The following is a 21,121-nucleotide window of genomic DNA, read 5'->3' as shown; positions in this document are numbered from 1 at the left end:
CTTGAGAACTGTAGGGCCTAGGATGACCATTTTTTTCCGTATGTTTGCCTCCAGGGGTCATGTTAACCCATTTCATGTGCACACATGTGCACAAACAGATACACACACACACATACATTCACAGTAATCATACGTATGACACATACTCACACAGTAGACATATGTACGCTTGCATGCACAGGCACATACGCAGGCACACACACAAGCACGCACACACACACACACACACACACACACACACACACACACACACACATAACATAAACATAACACAAACAATCAAGAATTTCTCAGAATTATGAACAGGCAAGATGGAGGTGGGGTTGTATAAAATTAATTTTACATGTGAAATCTATGAACTAATCATGTTTTGGTACTTGTTGTCTAGCAGATACCAGTGAGAATTGACTGTGGATAATGCAATTTAGTGAGACAGTTAGAATCATATAGGCCTTTCAGCGTGATTTCTTTTTGTGGAAAAAATGTGCTGGACTGGGCGGCGGTCATATTTTGTACCGCTCTGCGGTACATCTAGTTTAATAAGTATGTCTCATCCACTCTTTGGGTCTTAATCAGATATGCCTACACCATTATTACATTACATTACATTACATTTGGCTGACACATTTTTAACCAAAGCGACTAACAACATGGTAACAGTTAAGTTTTAAAGCAATTCTCTCAACAATTTTAGGACAATTTAAAAACGGTAGAGTACAGTAAGAATAAGTGCATCAGTGAGTGCTGTTTTTAAACAGTTGAGTGTCAGTTCAAGGCGGATGGTAAGTGCTAGGATCAGCAAGACTTGTTGTAAGTGGTGCTTTGAGAGGATACTGTATGTTCTCTAAAGAGCTGGGTCTTCAGGAGTTTTTTGAAAATGGAGAGGGATGACCCTGCCCTTGTAGGAACTGGCAGTGTGTTCCAACGAGGAACAACAGATGAGAAAAGTTTGGATTGGCCTGAGCGTATCTGTTGCAATATCTGTGTGCATTCCTACATTAGGTCTATTTCTTTGATAGTCAACATCATTTGCTACCACATAACAAATACCAAATAACAATACAAAAGTTTCTTACAAACTTTTCTGCATACTTCTTTAATGTGCTGCAATCAGATGGGTGCCCTAAAGACAACTAGATCTTGAGCATCTATTACCAGTGTTGAATGAGCAGTTTTTGTAGTGATCACTACTGGACATTCGACATTGCTAGATAGCACTTGAGTGAGGATGACTTATTTCCACTTCACAAATAACCATCGCTATCTACAATAGCTACAGTACAGGGGCATTAATCAGTTCATAGCTGAGGATTTATCCTAGGTCCACTTCCCTTTCAGCATGCAGTAATGATGCACTGGAGAATGTTTCTTTTTGTTGCACTATAAAGGATATCTTGTCTAAATTTTATTTTTATTTGCAAATAATGCAATCTCCATAGCACTCTTCAGCAACCCTCAAATATGCACACTCTTCCATTTTTTTGCATGGCTGGGATTTGAATGATAGGAAAGAGCACCAGTGATGTTTTAACTAGGCAAGAACAGTCACCTTTACAGTAAAAAAAAAAAAAATACAGTGTAAATCCTCTGTAAAGACGGACAACTCTTCATAATAGTTAGTGACAAAATACTTTCTACAGAGAAATGAGCAGTCACCTACTATTCTATCAATTTATTATTAAGAATCTATTTTGCTTCTAAACGTCATACTGAATTTTAGCTATTATTTCAATTTATATTTTAATTTTATCTTATTTTCATTTGCTACTTGAGGGTCATTGGGGTAATTCCTGTCCTGTCCTACAACATATCTAATACATAAAGAGTACATTAACAACTTATTTTTTGCAATTCCTACAATGGCGTAGGTTTAGTCTGAGCTTTGGTGGGGACACTACCCCTGAGCTCTGAGCAACAACCTGGCCGGGGTTCCTCTATCACTTTATAAATAAAATATTGATGTCATGAGCAGTGACATAGCACGACTCAAATCTCGAAGAAGACCAGTAGTATTCACTAGGTCTATAACTAGCTAACACTAAAAAAACACCATGTCCTTATTCAAGTTCACCTGCTGCTGTGACCCTGCCACACCAACGCTGTCTAATAAAGGGAGCGGCTGGGTTGCTTTTTCTGTCATCCGTTTTGCATTCATGTTCTACCTCCAGCACGTCAAGCCCATATTTAAATGCACTTGTTTTCACTGACATCCTCGTGCCATTTTCATTCATTTTAGCAAACATTGCATTGCTGGTTAAACACATGCATTTCCTTTCCTTAGTAACCATTGTCATAGTACACAAATCTGCTAGCGCAATATAGCTGAACTAGCTGGTATTTGGTTGATTCCAACGTCCATTTAATAGGCTATACACATATAGCACTGTCAACTAAATGTGTAGCCTACCAAAAAACGCATTTTCTGGCATTCATAACTAGTGCATAATATTATGACTTAGGGCTACACTTTGTTTCTTGAAATAACTTCTGATGTCCTCCACCTTTCTTTTCATGCCCGACATCCTCGAATCGACAGCCAAGCAAAGATTACAGCTAAGATCTTTGCAGCCAAGTGTGCCAAAAACTTCTAATCTACAGCATTATAGTCTACAGGGAGCTAAGCCAATCAAAAAACAGATCTGTGTCAAAGACGTATTTTGGGTGGTGGTACTGAAGTGGGAAATGATTTAACCTTTTGTGTACCGCATGAGGCGCTTTTTCCCCCCGTTTCAACCTGAATATTGGTGGGGACATTTCAGTCATTATTTGATATTGGTGTGGACACGTTCTTCGGACCCCACGCAAATCTACGCCCATGAATTCCTACGATATCTGATGGCAAAACCAAAAAGTATGTGAATTATGCTAACTATGCTAATTAGCAAGCTTAAAACTCAAAATTGAGCTTGGTAAACAAAATATTTGAATTCAGCACCCTCAAATTGTGTGAAATAGCCCCTTTACCGACTTTTCCTCAAATTTGCCAACAGGACTTTTTCTGAACGTTTGTTAGCTATCTGCTCTCCCTCTATTTAAGAGATGCCTTTACAATGTCTCTTACCACTACTTACAATAGAGTTAAAGATCATTAGGACTTAAAGGGAATGCTTTTATTAAAGTTTCTGCATAGATAGGTCATTTGTTACTGCATTTGGCATCAGAACATACATAACTATACAAAGTCAAAATATATAAAATATCTAAAAATTGGAACTGTCCCATCAAAGGTTATTACAATCTAAAAAACAAAATTTGCGCATTATTAAAATGAGCATCCCTTTGTTTGGATCTTGAAAGCATTTACAGTACTGTGGGTTGTGAAGTGTCATTAGTGATGAAAATAAATCATAAAGTGCCACATCCATGTTGAAAGAAGCATGCCTGGTAGCAGCAGTCTCCCTGGGGGGGGGGGGGTGGGGACATGGCTCTGAACGGTCCACAGCCAGCAGGAGCAGCTGACGGGTAAAGGCCTCATCCCTTTAGGGATGCCCAAATGATGAGGCCAATAATTACAGCCACAATCACCAAAATTACTATCAAAACGCAGATCTTCTTCCTCGACTTGCGCTGGAAATATATGAAGGGCCATTTGTGAACTGACACGTATTAAAGTAATATGAATAATATAAAGTAATACAAGGACACAAAATGAGTGTTGAGTATAGCATTATTTTGTGAATTTAAGGATATGTGTTGAGTATAGCATAATTCACACAAACACTGTGGGTGTACATTACAGCATTGCAGCAAGTTTTCAGTCTTATTTGGCATAACACTTATTGCTGCTTTTACTTCTAAATTAATAATCAGCAAATAAACTTCACTAAACTCACCAAGTCATGCTAATTCTAGAACAGTGCCCCGTGAGTATCATATGTCCCTTTACCTGATAGTCTGCTGCTCTTGCCAACTGCTGAGTTGCAGATTGGACATTGAGGTCAGCGCTCTCAACGTTGGCCTCTATGCTGTCTGGGAAACCACAAAGAAGGAAGTGGAAGAACCAGTGTGATTAGTCTGCCATTGTCCTACAAGAAATGTGGTTGAATCCCAATCAGGGAACAGCAACCTGTGAAGTGGCGTCCTGCCATGTCTGCCATGTCTTTCTATCTGCTTTAGTTTTTTTGCGAGTTGCGACCACCATTTTTCAAGTCAATAAACATTCTTAATTTTCGAATGTCTTTGTCAGGGAACATCTGACTTTTAAAAACCATAGGCCTGGTAGTCGCTCAGACAAGGAGTTATAAGATAAAGGCAATACCATTTGTGTCACCTAATGCAGTTCAGTGAATTAGCAAGATACCATCAGAAGGCAACAATCATAAAGCACAGTGCGCGCGCGCGCTCTCTCCCCTGCGCATAAAGCTGTCTGTTATAGACGTTCTATGAGGTACCAGTGTTTAGCTGCGTCACAAAACAATAAGCTTTGTCAGACTACTTTTAAAATGATATTCAGGGCTATATACATTTTAAACATTGGCCTTGCGTTAATTCTTCAGATGGGAAGAGTCAGGAATTTTCATACGCTTTCATTGGTGGTTAGGATATGGAGTAGGGGATTGACAGCAACATAGCCAATCACATTATGAGAGATGCTGAATTTAACATCAACTGCAATGTTTGATTTTAAATTAATGTAAATTTAGCCGGGACTGTAAGCTGGCACACGTGGGTGCTCGAGCGACGGAGCACCCACGGTATCGGCGCCTATGAGCCAGAGCATAGGGGAGAAGGGAAGGGAAAGGGAAGACATTGTAAAACACTGAAAGTTAATATTTTGTCACTAGCAACATACATCTGTCCTTTGTCAAATACAGTTGCATGTATAGCTCTGAACAAAACCGTTCAAGAGTTATTTAAGGAGAACAGCATGGGGGACGAATTAAACATCCTACAGCTTAAATTATGTAAACTTCCCACGACTTCAATATTTGACAACATATCATGAATAGTACTTCAAGTATGTGTTATTTTAGATAGAATGCTGCTGGGCTATATGTCTTGGTTCATGTCTGTTAACAACTCATTGCCGTCAAGCGCGTATCTCACGGTTGCATCCATTACAAACAAACATGCAATGTGAACGTCTGGGATTGGGGCGAGCACTAAATGCTCTACTGAATAAGCACAAAGTCAAACCTTTAAATGAAAAACACTCTTTAATAATCAAAAAAATAAACCGCTAATAAAGTAAACTTGTGACCATCAAAAATCATTTATCGCCTGTAACTCCATGATAACAGGACGTAACAGGAAGGCATTTGGCTGAGCAACGGAGGTTAATATGCTCTATATTTTGTCCAAATGATGTCTATCTATCATCGTTGCACTCAGAGAAAACCGGAATGTTTCATTCGTCCTGCGTTTCTTTTACGGCTGCAAACGGGATTCACTCGCAGTTAACCAAATATTTCTTTATTAGGGCAGGGCAGGCATATTTCTGGCTATTAAATTATTTCTAAACCAGTCTGCTAAAGTCTGTAGTGAAGTCTGTGTAGGGTTTTCCAGGCTCCATTTCTTTTTACAAGACACCCTGCTCACAAGAGACATCTGCCGGTTGTTTGGGTGTTGCAGCGTCACTGGAAAAATACAAATTAAAGTCGTGTGATCCCGTGTGATGTTACGCGCGGACCACGAGGGAAGCTGGCCAATAAAGCTTTTTTAAATCCTTTGAAATCTCAGAATTGAATCACACACTAGGTTAAGATATGCTGTTTTTTGTAGAATCCCATTTACACCGTAAACTGATATTTATTTTTTCCAATTTCTGTTTAGGCCTGTAAGGACTCCATATTATTTGATTTCTATTAGTATTTTTTTTTATTAATTGTGTGCATTGGCATAAACACAACACATTAAGCACTTACATCATGTTCTGACAGCATGTTTTGACAGACTATTATGGTCTGTCATCTCAATGGTACTCATTAGCCATGTGAGCTCTTTAGTGATCTTCACACCTTTAATTGGTCTTTGAGGGGTGTCAACACCCAAGAGCGGGTTTGCAACTCTCTTTAGGTGTCATTGTCAAAAGGTGTCAAAATATCAGCAGTCTGTTGGTTCCCTTCATGTGAGAGTATTGAAATCTAAATTCATATCTCATAATTTTTATATTCATTATGTCCTGATGTTTCTTATGTCTGTTTTTATGTGTCCTGCTATTTCCTGATTTTTGCTACCATTGTCTGACTGGGTCATTCATTCAAAATTACTATAGCATGGCAGTGCAACATAATACTGAGATTGCACTTGCACGTGTATGTGTGTGTGTGTGTGTGTGTGTGTGTGTGTGTGTGTGTGTGAGACATAGAGGGAGATGTGCCGTCAGATGTGTATGTGGTCCTTACACTACCATGGCCTGTGGGCCTAAAGGGGTCTGTGAAAATGGAGAATGAAGTCTTACCAATCATGTCTCCTTGCTCATGGACCATCATTCCCAGGTCTTTAAAGATTTCATTGATGTCTGTGATGTCAGACTGAGAAAGAAAAAACATATTTTAAGCAGCTCAAATTATGCAAGATATAGAAAACATATTCTCCAAGTGAAATGGAATAGAAGTAAAAAAACAAAGTACACACTATGATAAACAGAGTATGAAATTTAAGTTGTGTGGAGTTTACTCTGCAATTCAGTTTACTAATCAATTCAGATGAATCACCTCTAGCTGCCGTATGGACTGTTCTCTCTCCTGGATGAGATACAGGTCATCCACAGTAATGGCTTCCTCATCTGCCTGGATTTGTGTCTGACTGTCACTGATGATAGGGAAGAGTTGGCATGACAACGGTGACAAAATACTAGACTAAAACAAACAAGACTCTATTTTATTTTACATTTACACATATTGGTGTTAGGGTTAGTTTAACGGTTCTCTAAGCACGGTTGGGTAATGTCACTTCTGTTGACGTTTCAAACTAAAACAGAGAGCCCCCTCCCTCCCCTGCAATTGAAACTGACATGAATGCGCATCTCATCGGTGATTGGCTGGAACAATTTGTTATGTTTCATGGTCCAGGCTGGACCCGACTGTTTTTGTTGCCGTTTTTGGAGCCTGGGTTCCTCACAGAGACTGCGTTTTTTTACAGTTCATTCAGGGGACAGGCAGCTAGGGGATCATGAGGAGATGTTAGCTGTATGTGACAAAAAATGTTTTAGCTTAGAAACTGCATAACATGACTTAGTGCACCTTTTACATAGAAGTAGCTGATCTACAGCACTGAAATAGGCCTAAATGTCCGCAGCTACTGTTCTGTGGAGTATAAATAAACAAAAGTAGGGTTTGTGGTCAATGTTTGCAGTTCCACTCTAATGCCCAAAGCTGCCTACAGTGGGCATCGCTTTTAAATGGCCACTTCAGTCGCGCATTACGAGGCGTGAAGCTGCGTGAAGCTTTAGTACCACTTTCAGCCACTGTGCGTTGCTCTGCCACTGTACATCGCTCTGCCTGCCGCCCCTTCTGAAAAAGCTCGATTTACCTCGATTTAGGCTACTTGGGTTGAGGCTTGACTACTGGTAGCGAAAATCGAAATTGAAATTTGCTGTCTACATTATTGTCAGTGTTGGGGTAACGCAACTACGCAAATCAAAACAGTGGTGTGATAATTGAGCCAGTAGAGAAATAACTGTTCAGAATTAATCTGTAGCCTTGGGTAGGCTTCTGCGACATTTTTAACAGGCTACGCTATAGAGGCTTACACAACTATGACCCACGTTTTGGTAAATTAATTTGCCCTACTTCTTGACTGCAATGTAGTCAATTTACTGCTTGACATGTCATTTTTATTTTTCTGTACAATAAACAAATACATCTGCTTTATGCCGCAGAATTACATTCATATTTGGAACTTACATAGGCCTAGTTCAATGCATCGTTACACTACGTTAGTGTTTCCCAAAACCATAGTAGCAACGAACGTTCGCAACCACTATCGTAAAGTTGTGTAGTTACAACTACACCTCTCGACCTGTGGTAGAATGCTAGTAGAAGCATAGTTCCAGGGATCTTCAGGTCAAAGACGTCACTGACGCCAGTTATTTGTTTGCAAATTAATAATTATAAATATATTTAGGTTTCTAATTGCCCAAGACGTCACTGACGCCAGTTATTTGTTTGCAAATTAATAATTATAAATATATTTAGATTTCTAATGCCCAAGGCAGAAAATACATAAATTAAAAGTAATTTTGCAGCCATGTGCACGTAAGTAAAAGTCACACACATGCAGATAATAATAAGGTGGTGCGCACTTTTTGACGAGTCAGCTGAGAATACAGTATGTAGACTTTGATTTTCATGGGGGGGGGGGTCCTTGTTAGTTTACGCAAACCAAGCCAAGAAGGCGGATTCTGATTTTGATAATATGATCTGCACAAAAGATAAACTTAGGTAAACAACGATGTCAATATTGTTGTCAAAATCTTAACCCAGATAGATTCGAACTCTTGGACAGGGGACTGGTAACTGCTGTGCAACGGCGGCTGTCATCTGCCAGCCTTAACGCAATGCGCCACAGAAGTATGTGCAGGTGCCCGTACTAAACGTCATTAACCACCTTAGTCCAGACTACTGAAGTTTGGAAACTCACGGTCCAAACTTACAGTACTATGTAAGTACGACAGTTTTGGGAAACAGTCGTAACTTACATGTTGGTTAGTTGAACGATGCATCCTGTTAGTAAAAAGCTAACCTCCGTAGTTGTACGGGAAACGCACCCCATGTAGGCCATTAGCAATCTGTTTATTTTATTTTATGAAGCCTACATAGTAGATCACATGCCACATTCTCACTTTCAATAGACAGATGCAATAGCCATTGGTCAAGTATTGAGTATAAAGCAATTAAGATAGTATGAAGTACTTTTTGTATAGGGTACTATCATAAAAATTTGTTAAAACGAATAGCATTTTGCAACTTGACAAAACACTGGATTAAATATCGTAGGCACAGGAGAAAACTTGTACATCCATTGGCCCATGGGGAAATCACATGCCAGTTGCCTCTCCCTTCAGTGCTATGACTCGTTCCGCTGTGAGCTTGTTTCGCCAAAAAAAACTCTATTGCAGATATCAATGCGTCTTTGTTCATGGGTTTGGCCTCACAGCAGAGGCTTAGACAACTATGACCCACGTTTTGGTTTTGTAATTTGCCCAACTTATTGACTGCAATGTAGTCAATTGACTGCTTGACAGGTTATTTTTATTTTTCTGTACAATAAACAAATACATCTGCTTTATGCCGCAGAATTACGCACTTGGCCAGCCTATAGAACGGGCACATTTTGGAGAGAATAGAGAATGTACGCACGCAAGAATCTGTAGGCTATTTGTGGATGGTTACCAGCAAACAATGTTTAATGCATTAACTCAAGACGTCAAACCTTTTCTAAACAATACAAACAGAAAGGATGCAACAGGCAGCAAATATAGAAGAGTCATTTCCAGTGGAAGAACAAAATGCTGAATGAAGCCTAAAGATATGAAGGCATATCTGGCAAGTTGTTATTTTTTGAAGACATAAATGGTTGGGCTATAGGCCTAGTTTGCAAGAAGGAGACATAAAGTGTGAGTATGTCACACTATCCACAGCTGTGGTAGCGGGGGGTAGGAGGATTACGCAGGATTTATATAAAATTCTTCAACAGAAGGCCTGCCTTGAATGCAGGCTTGCCCAAAAAAAGGCCTGTGGTTTGCGCAGCCTACAGTAAGTAGGTAAGTGAGTTAGGAGTCCTCTAGACTTCTTTTAAGCTGTCTCAGAGGTGGAAAGTTGCGTTCGTTGGGGGCAGGGGCGGATTAACAATTAGACCCTTGGGAACAAATGTCTGATGGCCCCCCCTGCCCCCCAGCCAACGTGAATCGGGCGGTCAGTTAATAGGCCTATCTGTGAGGCCAAGCCTCACCAAGTAGCCCGTTTGTTTACAACTAACATGATCATGATGCTGCGGGACAGTGAGGATCAGGCGGTGCGGCAGGCAGACATCACCGTGAGGACTGGCCAGAAATGGAGCGCCAGCGGAGCTCTGAGAGAAGCAGAGAAGCGGTTGCAACACGCCGACATCACGGGCACCGTGACACAGGGGAGGTTGGGCCTTGGAGTCATTACCCGAGCAAGCTGGAAGGAGGCGAAAGGGAAGGAGCGTAGGAGAATGGTGCAAGAGGAGATCCGAGCTGTGGAGGAGGAGAGCAGGCAAGCCAGCGCAGTGGCTATGAAACAGCAAGGCAGCTGGACACGGTGGGACAGCGTCCGTGGAAGATCCCTTAGCTGGAAGGACATCTGGAGCATGGAGGGGCATCGACTGAAGTTCCTGCTGAGCTCTGTGTACGATGTACTGCCAACACCGACGAACTTGCAAAGGTGGAGGCTGTCAGAGGACCCATTTTGCGCACAGTGCAAGAGACCAGCAAACCTCGAGCACATCCTGTCATACTGTCAAGCAAGCCTGACCGAGGGGAGGTTCAGGTGGCGCCATGATAAAGTGCTGGCGCAACTGGCGGAGGGACTAGAGAGAGAGAGGAAGCGGAGAAGACCCCAGACTCAAACCAATGGCCCCCGCTTTATCAGCTTTCTCAGGCCAGGGGAAAAGGTGGGCAAGGAGGGCAGGTGTGCAGGGATCCTTGGCACGGCACAGGACTGGGAAATGAGAGTTGACCTGGGTAGGCAACTCAGGTTCCCGGAAGAAATTGCCAGCACCAGCCTCCGACCAGATATTGTGCTCTGGTCTCCTGCAACAAAGCAGGTGGCTTTGATAGAGTTAACGGTACCCTGGGAGGAGAGGATCGAGGAGGCACATCAGCGCAAGTTGGGGAAGTACCAGCCGCTCATCGCAGAGAGCCAGCAGAGGGGCTGGAGAGCCTGGAACCTACCAGTGGAGGTGGGATGCAGGGGATTCCCAGGACAGTCCCTCTGGAGAGCACTAGGGAGTCTTGGGGTTAGAGGTGCAACCCGCAAGAGCCTAGTGAACAGCATTTCAAAGCAGGCAGAGCAGTCATCCAGGTGGCTGTGGCTGAAGCGGAGTGAACGTTGGCAAAGCCAGGCGGGCAGAGAGGAAGGGAGTAGAGTTGCACGGTAGGTCCCAGATCGGCAGAGGGAGCAGTTCCAGGACGCTGGTTCTGCTGTCAAGCCCCACTGAGGTGTCGTGGGCTTGTTGACGAAACATCAGTGAAGTGGGGTGCCCACTTGAAAACCCGATGATGTTGACAGGTCCATGCCGTGCAGCTCTGCCCTTAATGGAAGACGTCTGAGAGGAGCGACTTCAATGCTAGCAACCACACAGAGGGAGCAGGACTCAACTCCTGCCAGGCATGGTGGCTGCGGTATGCTCTACCGTTTAAAGACACATTACATTTAATGCTTATAGGCTATGCCGAAATAGTTTCAACATTTTGAATATCAGTGTCGGGTGAATTAGGAAATGCCTTATGGCTGAAAGCTGCTTGGGATCCCCCCTGTCAAGCAATGACCATACAAAAAGTTAAAAACAGATGACATGATGCGCGTCACTGACATAATGCGCAAATAATATAGCCTAGATATTCCAATATAGTCGAATACATGTGTTTATTTTAGAGGGGATATTCGAACGTCATTTTTGAGCAATTTTGACAGCCCTAGTCCACTGTAGGCTACGCCAATCGTCTATTAACACCTTCCACCTAACCCCGGTAAGTTGGGGTTGCTATAATGCGTGTGAAATAGCACCATTGAGTAGCCTATGCAAAATAGCCTTAAAATCGTTCCGGTCGTGCCTTCTGGTTTCTCCACCTACTGGTTTCCTTGCGCGTGCATGCGCTGCAGCAGTTGTCAGACATTCACAAACAAGTTGTTTTAGGCGGTTTGAAGTCGCTTTTCATACGCCATGAGCGCTCGGCTACATTACAGCCACTCGGACAAAAGACATGTAAAAAAATATATGTTTTGAAATCTAGCATTAAACTGGATTCGATCCCGCAAAAGCAACACACGCGTGACTCTCTCCATCCTGATTCCCTACTCTTTGAGCCAACTAATATGTTACGCGAATCAATTAACTATTGTAGGCTACCATTAATTAATAACGTAGGCAACACCCAGGTAACATGTTGTCCAGACTATCTGAAACAAGGGGTTGCCTCTCATCTACAACAACTGGTTACCTTGGGCTGCTTCAGTCATCAGTGCACTGTGCACAGTAGGCCTATGCTACTCTTTGTGGTTGATCAACTAAAAATAAAAGATGTATTTGGTGATAACATTATTGTAGGCCTAGTAGACCTACATTCTGAGAAATTAAATGGTACGAGAAACGATCTACATAGCGCACAGTGTTGCGCGGTCTGCCCGAAATTAAGCGGTCGCCCGCGGATGACCGCGGTCACCCGCGGTTATGAGTCATAGACAAAATATTTTAATGATATTCGGGTCATTTGCGGGCGGGTCATTTAAAATAAATTAAGTAAGGGATAATGGACGACATGGTGGTCTGTTCACAGAAGTTAATGCACGGTCGAGGTTGTAAAACGGCCCCGACGCGAAGCGGAACAGACCACCGTGGAGTCCATTATCCCGCTTATTCCACTGTTGCCACTTGCGTTGTGTTCATTTCCTGTTACAATTTAAACGTTTTAATCGCTAACACTGTCTTGTTTGTAGAACTAATTTCTTCCGACACATATCAACTAATTTCTCAACTCACAGGACAAACTGTCGTTACTAGTTCTAAATGGATGTTTGCTACGGCCAAAGGCCAGTCGTTAGTGCTATCTCTCCCGTTGTCAAGCGGGCGTATCCCAAGATTCTGATGAACTTTAGCTTTGAAACATCGCTATTTTACTTAGCCTGCTGTTATCCATCTAGCTAAAAGCCACCTCCGTCATATGCTACAATGTTGCAATGTTCTGAACGTCTGCATTTTACAGCTCGGATGCAACGTGACAGTTCATTTAAACTTCACAATGAGTTTGGCGAATTAATATACAAGTGTGATACGGCCAAAAAATGGATCTACTTCATAGGCAGATAACATACAGTTAATGGTCGTTCTAAATTACGTAGGGCAATGGGAAATTCAACCAAGCAGTGGAATAATTAAATATATATTTTCTACAAATAGGCCTACTTAAAATATCACGAGAAGGCTAGCATCAATACAGTAAAGTCAACAGTAAAGAAGCTGAAGACGCGAGTTAAAATAATAAAGACACCCCTTCAGGAAAAGCGATATAGGCTATGGGAAATATTGGGAAAAGTTCTTAAAGAAGATGACAGTAGTACAAGTTATGGTCTGTGTAGGCCTACTTCTTGCGAAGCCATTTAAAAGTATGACAGCCAAAACGGGCAGCCTGCAGGAATAAATGTTATGGCACAGACTACACAGCCATATCTACCGGTATGTATAGGTTCGCGCATGCATAAAAGTTAGTTCGTTGTGTTTGTGACTTTAAACAGTGGATGTGCTTTAGTAAATGTGCTTTGTGCTTCATTTAGCATTATAAACCAGTTCTTACGCTAACGTTTTGACCAGCAATGTATCTCTCTTGCCTATACCTTGCCTCACCATTTCTGTTTTCGAAAGAAAGATGCATGTCCATGGCCTTCAAATCTTATCCTAGTGTTCTAATCCTTGGTGGTTGCGTGCGTGCTTGCGCTCTTATTCTCATTCTCTCTCCTGCGCAAACATTATGTCCTGCGTGCCTACTGCGTGTAGTTCTACTGCATAAAGTTTCGCAAATAAATTAGTTTGTTTTACAGAAATGGCCTACTGTCACACTGCATGCAGGCTATAACCAAAAGCACACATTTTGTAAATAAGCGGGTCGGATCGCGGGTCGGGTATAATTTTGTCCTAATTAATATTCGCGGACCAAAGTTGCGGTTGGGTTGATTAAAATATCGGGCGACCGCGGGCCGCTTGTGACCAAACCCGCGCAACACTGATAGCGCACCAGACCGCGATGTCTTCAAGGGTTGAATGAAGGGAGTTTGCAAAAAAATGAGTGTGTTTTTCAAGTCAATAAACATTCTTAATTTTCGAATGTCTTTGTCAGGGAACATCTGACTTTTAAAAACCATAGGCCTGGTAGTAGCTCAGACAAGGAGTTATAAGATAAAGGCAATACCATTTGTGTCACCTAATGCAGTTCAGTGATTTAGCAAGATACCATCAGAAGCCAACAATCATAAAGCACCTGTGCGTGCGCTCGCACTCGCTAGCTCTCTCCCCTGCGGTCTGCATGTTGTAGGCTAGATTTGCGTGAGTTCTTTCTATCTGCTTTACTTTTGTGAGTTGCGACCACCTAGGCTATGTTATAGACGTTCTATGAGGTACCAGTGTTTAGCTATGTCACAAAACAATAAGCTTTGTCAGACTACTTTTAAAATGATATTCAGGGCTATATACATTTTAAACATTCGGGGCTGAAGACCCGACAAAGCCTTGCGTTAATTCTTCAGATGGGAAGTGTCAGGAATTTCAGCATAAAAAAGACGCTCTCATTGGTGGTTAGTATATGGAGTAGGGAATTGACAGCAACATATCCAATCACATTATGAGAGATGCTGAATTTAACATAAACTGTGATGTTTGATTTTAAATTAATATAAATTTAGCCGGGACTGTAAGCTGGCACATGTGAGTGCTCGATGTTTTCAGTGGGTGCCCGAGAGACGGAGCACCCACGGTATTGGCGCCTATGACAAGCGTATCTTGCGGTTGCATCCATTACAAACAAACATGCAATGTGAACGTCTGGGATTGGGGAGAGCACTAATAAGCACGAAGTCATGCCTTTAAATGAAAAACACTCTTTAATAATCAAAAAAATAAACGCTAATGAAGTAAACTTGTGACCATCAAAAATCGTTTATCGCCTGTAACTCCGTGATAACAGGACGTAACAGGAAGGCATCTGGCTGAGCAACGGAGGTTAATATGCTCTATATTTTATCCAAATGATGTCTGTCTATCATCGTTGCACTCGGAGAAAACCAGAATGTTTAATTTGTCCTGCGGTTGTTGCAGCGTCACTGGAAAAATACAAATTAAAGTCGCGTGCTGCCGCGTGAACCGCAAGGGAAGCTGGCCAAGTCGAAGCACTGCCCACTGTATGTGGCTGTTTTCGTTTTCGTGTGGAGACCTCCACAACTTCCTGTCACTTACCAAATGGTTACCATCTTTTGAAATGAAACAAAATGTTTTAAATTCTAACCTTCCAAAAGGATTAGTACTTCCTCCAAATTCATAATCTGTGGCACCACCCTGAAACCAAACATTAAAACCATTTTAAAAATAATTTCTCATACACCTTCACACTTCAAACTGTTATTCTGTACCGTAATTGTGAATGATCACAATGAGGAAATACAGCATTAGTCAGATCTTAGCAGGCCACACATTTAAAAGTGAGGCATGGGAACTAAACCAAACATACTGGGAGATGTAATTCACCAACAGTTAACATAAAAAAACATTAGGTTTAAGTTATAAGAGTAGACTTCACACTTGCCGATACTCTGGAGCTGGCACGAACTCTGGCAACAAACTCTTTCTCTTTCTGTGCGGCCTCCCTCTGAGTCCTTTGGAAAAGAGCCAGTGCGTTGGAGAAATCATTGACAAGACGGTCCTTCTGGATCTTTCTTTGGCGCTAGATGATGAGGATGGACAGTTAAGTGATTTGGGGTTTTCAAGGGGGTTATTTGTTTGCTGAACAACTGAGCTAATGTTTCTGCTACAGAAAGACAAATCTGTGTGAATCTGAAATTTCTACAAATGTATGTGCCCATTTTAAATAGGATGGTCGTTTTTGAGTCTGTAATTCATTCACATCCAGGGCAACGAATGAAATCCAAGTACATAACATCTAACTTAAAGCAACAATTTGCCACTTTTGGAGGTATATGTTTTTTGAGCAACTACTTTTGCCATTTATTCCAAACACATAGTGCCATGCTCAAGTGTCAGGTTTGATATTACAACTGGTCACTAGATGGAGACAATTTGCCAATCATTTAATTCTTAATGTGATTTTTGAATACTGGCAATCCAATACTGAAATACTTGAATTTCACAGAAAATGAGAGCCTTTTGTTGTCAGCTGTAAGTCTCAAAATAGGACTGCCTGAAGAAAACAATAAAGTTTCCATAGTTACTGATGATATGGGGTTGCATGTCAGGAAAAGGACCAGGGGAGATGGCAGTCATACAGTAAATGCACAAGTATACATTAAAATGTTGGACTCTTGTCTTAGATAGATAGATAGATAGATAGATAGATAGATAGATAGATACTTTATTGATCCCCAGGGGAAATTCAAGGTCTTTCAAAGTCTTTCCATCAATCGAAAGGATTTTTTTGGTGATGAAGTCATTTTCCAGGATGATAATGTATCTAGCCATAGGGCAAATTATGTTTTCTTATTACACTGCTCTTCATAATGCTGCAGAATGCTCCATTTCACTTGAATAGGCCTTCCCAACGTTTGGTGGTCTGATATTTCTCGATACCAGACCATTGCTAATAACAGACCGCTGTCAAGGAAAATGGATTGTGTGCTTGTAATTCATGTCTTTCATATCACTCCACAATTAGTCCGGTCACTTCTTGCATTGGAACTTCATTCAAAAGTGAAAGCAGACGGTTGATTAGCTGTGTTCTAAAGAATGTTTGATTCAAATTCAGCGTGTGTTGTGAACTATGTTACTCAACAAAAGCAATGATGAAACGGTAACAAATAAATGTAAAGAGTCATATCATGTGGCGTTTATTTTTTTCGTTTTGGCGAGTGGCCGTGTAATAAGTGGGATAATGTATGGAACGCTGGTCATTATCCAAAAAAAAGTCCCTTCAGGACGAAGTAAGACCCCTCCACTGCGCAGGGTCCTGTTCAGCCTGTCGGGACTTATTTTCTGATAATGACCAGCGTTCTATACATTATCCCTTACATATACTGTAAGACATATCAAGTCAATGACATGGCCAGTCTGGATCTCAATCTCATTAAAAATGTATGGTGCAAGCAGAGGAAAAGGCACCATCCTGTAAAGCTGATCTGGCAACTGTTTGGTCATACAAATTGATACAAAGTGATTACCAAGACACCATTCTTAGTAATCTTGGGAATCTGATTGTCCCCACCAGAGCTGAGACCAAACCTACGCCCTTGGCCTACAATGATATTCCAATTTAACAACTGTAACTCCTTCACTGTAAACTATTTCACTGTCCCCATGGCATTACAGAAAAAAATCAAGCAAGCTTGTTGCCTACTACTAAGCCAAGTTTGAACTTGCAGAGAAACAAACATTCTGTTTGTGGTAAGCCTGCTGACGGAATAGGCCTTGTAGGAAAATGTCTGAATATTTTACCAAAAATATTTAAGGAAGAAACCCAAACAAAGAATAGGATGTTTTGTCACTTGTACACACACTGAATTCGACATTTTTTTTTATCATTATCATGTAACCACTGGTGCTGCCCCTTAGAACCCCTACAGTTGCAAAGTCAATCCCCCTTTTCCATCACTATTGTCGTCCCAGCCATTTAGGTTCAAATCAGCCTTGATGTTGAGAAAGCAAACAATTACCTCAAACAAAAATAATTGATAATTCGCCTAAAATGCATTGACTCCAAAGTAACAAGCTAGTGTTGAAAATGTAAGGAGAAGAAAGTACATATATTTATGTGAAAATATAGGGGAGTAAAGTAAAAAGTTTTAAAGTAAAAATAAATAAAAGTACAGATACCTAAAAATGCTACTTAAGTAGAGTACTTAAGTATTTGTACTTAGTTACTTCCAGAATTGAGGAAAGTTTGGTCATCAGCTTGTGCGTATGTTCTCCTCACAACACGGCGACTTGAAGAGCAAAGTAATGCACTGACTGTACAAAGTCTTTTTAAATACTGTTACAGAGATAAAAACACTTTGTCTGCAGAAACCCTCTCCATAGTAGCATAGATTTATTATTTTTTGAGCCTAGGTAATGGCTTAAAAGAGTCATTTACTTTGACGTAGCGAAGTTGCCCCCAAAGACTATGCTACAAACTATTCAGTTGTAAATGCATATTCCGGTCTTACTCAAAACTGCCCCGATTGACATTGTTTTGGTCCCAAAAATGTACACTTGTTATCATAGGTTGTTGTTAGAGCAGAGTTTTCCTTTAAACTAGGGTAGTTGTGTCAACCATATCTTTCTAGGTTGAAGTCAACAATAAAGTAGTGATCAAATCTATCAGCAGCAGTTCCTCTTTGGTTTAAAGTCTGAGCTTATGGTTAGTTAAAAGGACAGTTGCTCTGCAACAGTAGGGCCTACATGAATGAATAGAATCACCCTTCCAACAACAATGACTTGGATTTTGTTCCAAAACAAGAACAACCTGTGTTACTCGCATGATTCCGCATTGCCATTTGGACATAGTTGCTCAGTTCAATAGCACACAAATGTATAATATACAAATGCAAGTAAGCTGAATTGTCAGTTTCCTTTATGACTGTCGTATGGAAACATAACTAAAGCCTACCACATTCCACAGGAAGTGAAACACAAATACTGTGAGAAAATGACCTTGACATTGTAAATATCATGATAAGGCAATTACTTTACCTGCTCTGTTGTTACCGGCAAGGAACCAAACTCTTTCATCAACTTATCCGTCTCTTTGGCAAGATTGTTGACATTTTGCTGCTTCTGTTGTCTACAATGCAAGTACAATATAAAGTCAAAGTGTGACACCACCCTCTTTGTTAATAAACCTAGACTTTCATCCAATGTCAATTCACAGGATTACCATCTGCCATGTAAGTCAACAATAAAATCCCAGCAAAGCAAACTTTACCTAATATTCCTCAACATTTGCTTTGCTCAGACATATACTAAATTGAATCATAATGGAGATGACAGAGGGACCTTGCACATTAGCTAACCCTTTTGGAAACGGAGCCTACATGACCTGAAGTGCACTACGGTTCCATATCACACAGGGTAGGTTTCGAAGAAATTAGCCCAGAAACAATTCATAGGCCTAGTCAAGGGATTTAGTGGGAGTATGAACAGTAAAAAACTAAACTAACAGGGTATATGTTTTGTGTCCGTTTTACAATCACAGCCAAGGGATTCAGTGGGAGTAATGAAATTAACAGGGTAAATGTTTTGTGTCCATTTTACACTCACAGCGTTTGTCTCAGCTCAGTGGTGTCCTGTGGTGTCCCTACTTGACTGACAATCCTCTGGATCTCAGATGCTGGTACAAACACAGGTACAAATGAAACACACACACACACACTTTAAATGTGGCAATCTTAGCCTTAACATAAATAGCCATTTTGTTCCATTGATGAATATAAAGTTTCAATACTCTGTGCACTTACTTTGCTGTGTGATCTTTTGTATATTGGAACTGATAGTCTGTGCAAGCTGGTTCGGGTCCTTGGGCACTCCACGCTGGTAATCCATCTGCTTCTCTGAGGACAAATTACAGCAAGAAATATGAAATCTTGACCCGTCACAGAAAAGGAAAGTTGTTTTCTGTACACAGAAACGAAGATGCTTAGTGTCTAAGTGTATGAATACACTATTTCTAAGGAGGCAGAGAAGATTCCCAGAACTTTGTCAGGTTGTTATTTTGTGTCAGGTCTGTAATTTGCCTTTTACAAGAGGCAAAATGCATGAACAGGCCTAAAAGGAAGAACCATAACCACATGCAAATTGAAGTTGCAATAATGACTTTTTAAACACGCCTACAGATTTAACACACATCCATGTTTTACATACATGCAGCAAAATATGTGGTTAAAGGAGCAACGTCTAATTATTTATTGCGAACAAATCTGGTGGAGCAGAGTAAATGGCCATGCGCCAATTGTTTGTGGCAGGTTTACTGTTTTTTCTTTATTCTTTAAAGTAGAGAAATATGAATTAAATAACAGGCACAAAACCTGAAGGAGTTCCTTCAATGTCAATATAGCCTGTCTGTTACTGTAAGTGTACACAAAACATGCTACTTGCGTTATTAATGCCACCCTAGTCTAAGTGCTTTTCGGACAGACCAGAGCCATTGACTATTCTAATGTATTCGATAAGTAGTGGAGCAGTCAAGTAAATTCGCCTGTTTCATTGAGCCTCTTAGGCATAATTGTTTACATTTTTTAATGGCAGCAATCCCTTTTTAATGGTAATTACACAACAATCTCAACACCTGCTCTGAAAGAGGTGTGTGTGAGACGCCCTTGGTTCGAAGTAGCCTAGTTCATGCGGAAGTCCCATAATAATATTGGGACTTGCATTAAAAATGTATTCACAACAACCACCGCAGAATATATGTTAGACTGAAACAAATACACACAGTTTCATAATTTCTCGAAACTATAGACTGTAGTTAGACTACCTAAAGTCGACAGCTGTTTTTCGGGACATTGAGAGCGCATAAAATATGCTAGGCTATTTTTGATTTACCAAGGGGCGACGCATTAACGTAATGACACCAATTAAATTATCGTTCCAAAAATCTTGAGTAAAGTTAATGAATATACCTGCAATACAGGCTAGTTTACCTTACAACGCTTAAACCAAAGTCAGTTTCTGCGCTGGCTTCCTGATCTTTGAGTCATTTCTATGTCACATGATCAGCTGGGTGCGTGCGCTGCCAACACATTTCCTCACTTCACGAGAACACAGAAGGCGAGAGGAGAGGGAAGGGGCCAAATTTTGAAGTAGACGCTGCACACGCAACGCAAGAAGTAACCTTCAAGGCCAAGGCAAGCACTTTACAGCCTACAATGATAACACTCGGATCCCTGATAGCCTAGAGTAGTGTCCGAAGAGAGGAATAGGATATCGGAATGCCCAAACTAGATGTACCGCATAGCGGTACAAAATATGACCGCCGCTCAGTCCTGTACATCCGTTCCGCGAAAATAAATCACACTTCAATTTGTCTCCATCTTTTACTCCATCCCCCACTCTTGAAACTTTTGTGTATGCTTGTTTGGCATGCCTGAGTGTTTGTGTGCGGCTGCACAGAAAGTAGCCTACTGGTGCTGAAAAGGTGAATAGATTGTAGAATAGCCAATGAAAGATGTAGCATTGTTATAAAACCTTTAAAATCTCTAAACAATCACAAGTAGGTCAGTTCATCACAGTTCATCCATTGCAACTG

General features: G+C 41.0%; 1 protein-coding gene across 4 annotated transcripts; it reads right to left on the bottom strand.

Annotated features, from left to right (window-relative positions):
• Positions 1-3,092: 3,092 nt before the first annotated feature.
• On the bottom strand, positions 3,093-20,639 carry stx7l (syntaxin 7-like). 4 transcript variants are annotated; one of them, XM_042095750.1, is made up of 12 exons: positions 20,496-20,606; positions 20,078-20,089; positions 19,551-19,557; positions 19,335-19,419; positions 19,138-19,207; positions 18,571-18,661; positions 15,476-15,613; positions 15,179-15,228; positions 6,657-6,753; positions 6,401-6,473; positions 3,887-3,969; positions 3,093-3,567 (listed from the first exon to the last, which is right to left on the bottom strand). In XM_042095750.1, the coding sequence occupies exons 4-12, from the start codon at positions 19,417-19,419 to the stop codon at positions 3,472-3,474; spliced, it is 783 nt and encodes a 260-aa protein (XP_041951684.1). In that variant the 5' UTR covers positions 19,551-19,557; positions 20,078-20,089; positions 20,496-20,606; the 3' UTR covers positions 3,093-3,471. The 4 variants fall into 4 exon arrangements, with proteins under 4 accessions (XP_041951684.1, XP_041951681.1, XP_041951682.1 ...); XM_042095747.1 differs by having other exon boundaries at positions 20,517-20,606; XM_042095748.1 differs by lacking the exons at positions 19,551-19,557; positions 20,078-20,089 and having other exon boundaries at positions 19,335-19,427; positions 20,517-20,639.
• Between the last annotated feature and the right edge of the window lie 482 nt (positions 20,640-21,121).

Source organism: Alosa sapidissima, chromosome 6 (genome assembly GCF_018492685.1).
Source record: "Alosa sapidissima isolate fAloSap1 chromosome 6, fAloSap1.pri, whole genome shotgun sequence".
NCBI classification, from domain to species: domain Eukaryota; kingdom Metazoa; phylum Chordata; class Actinopteri; order Clupeiformes; family Clupeidae; genus Alosa; species Alosa sapidissima.
The sequence above is the reverse complement of the archived record's forward strand: the minus strand, read 5'-3'. Positions and strand labels throughout refer to the sequence as shown.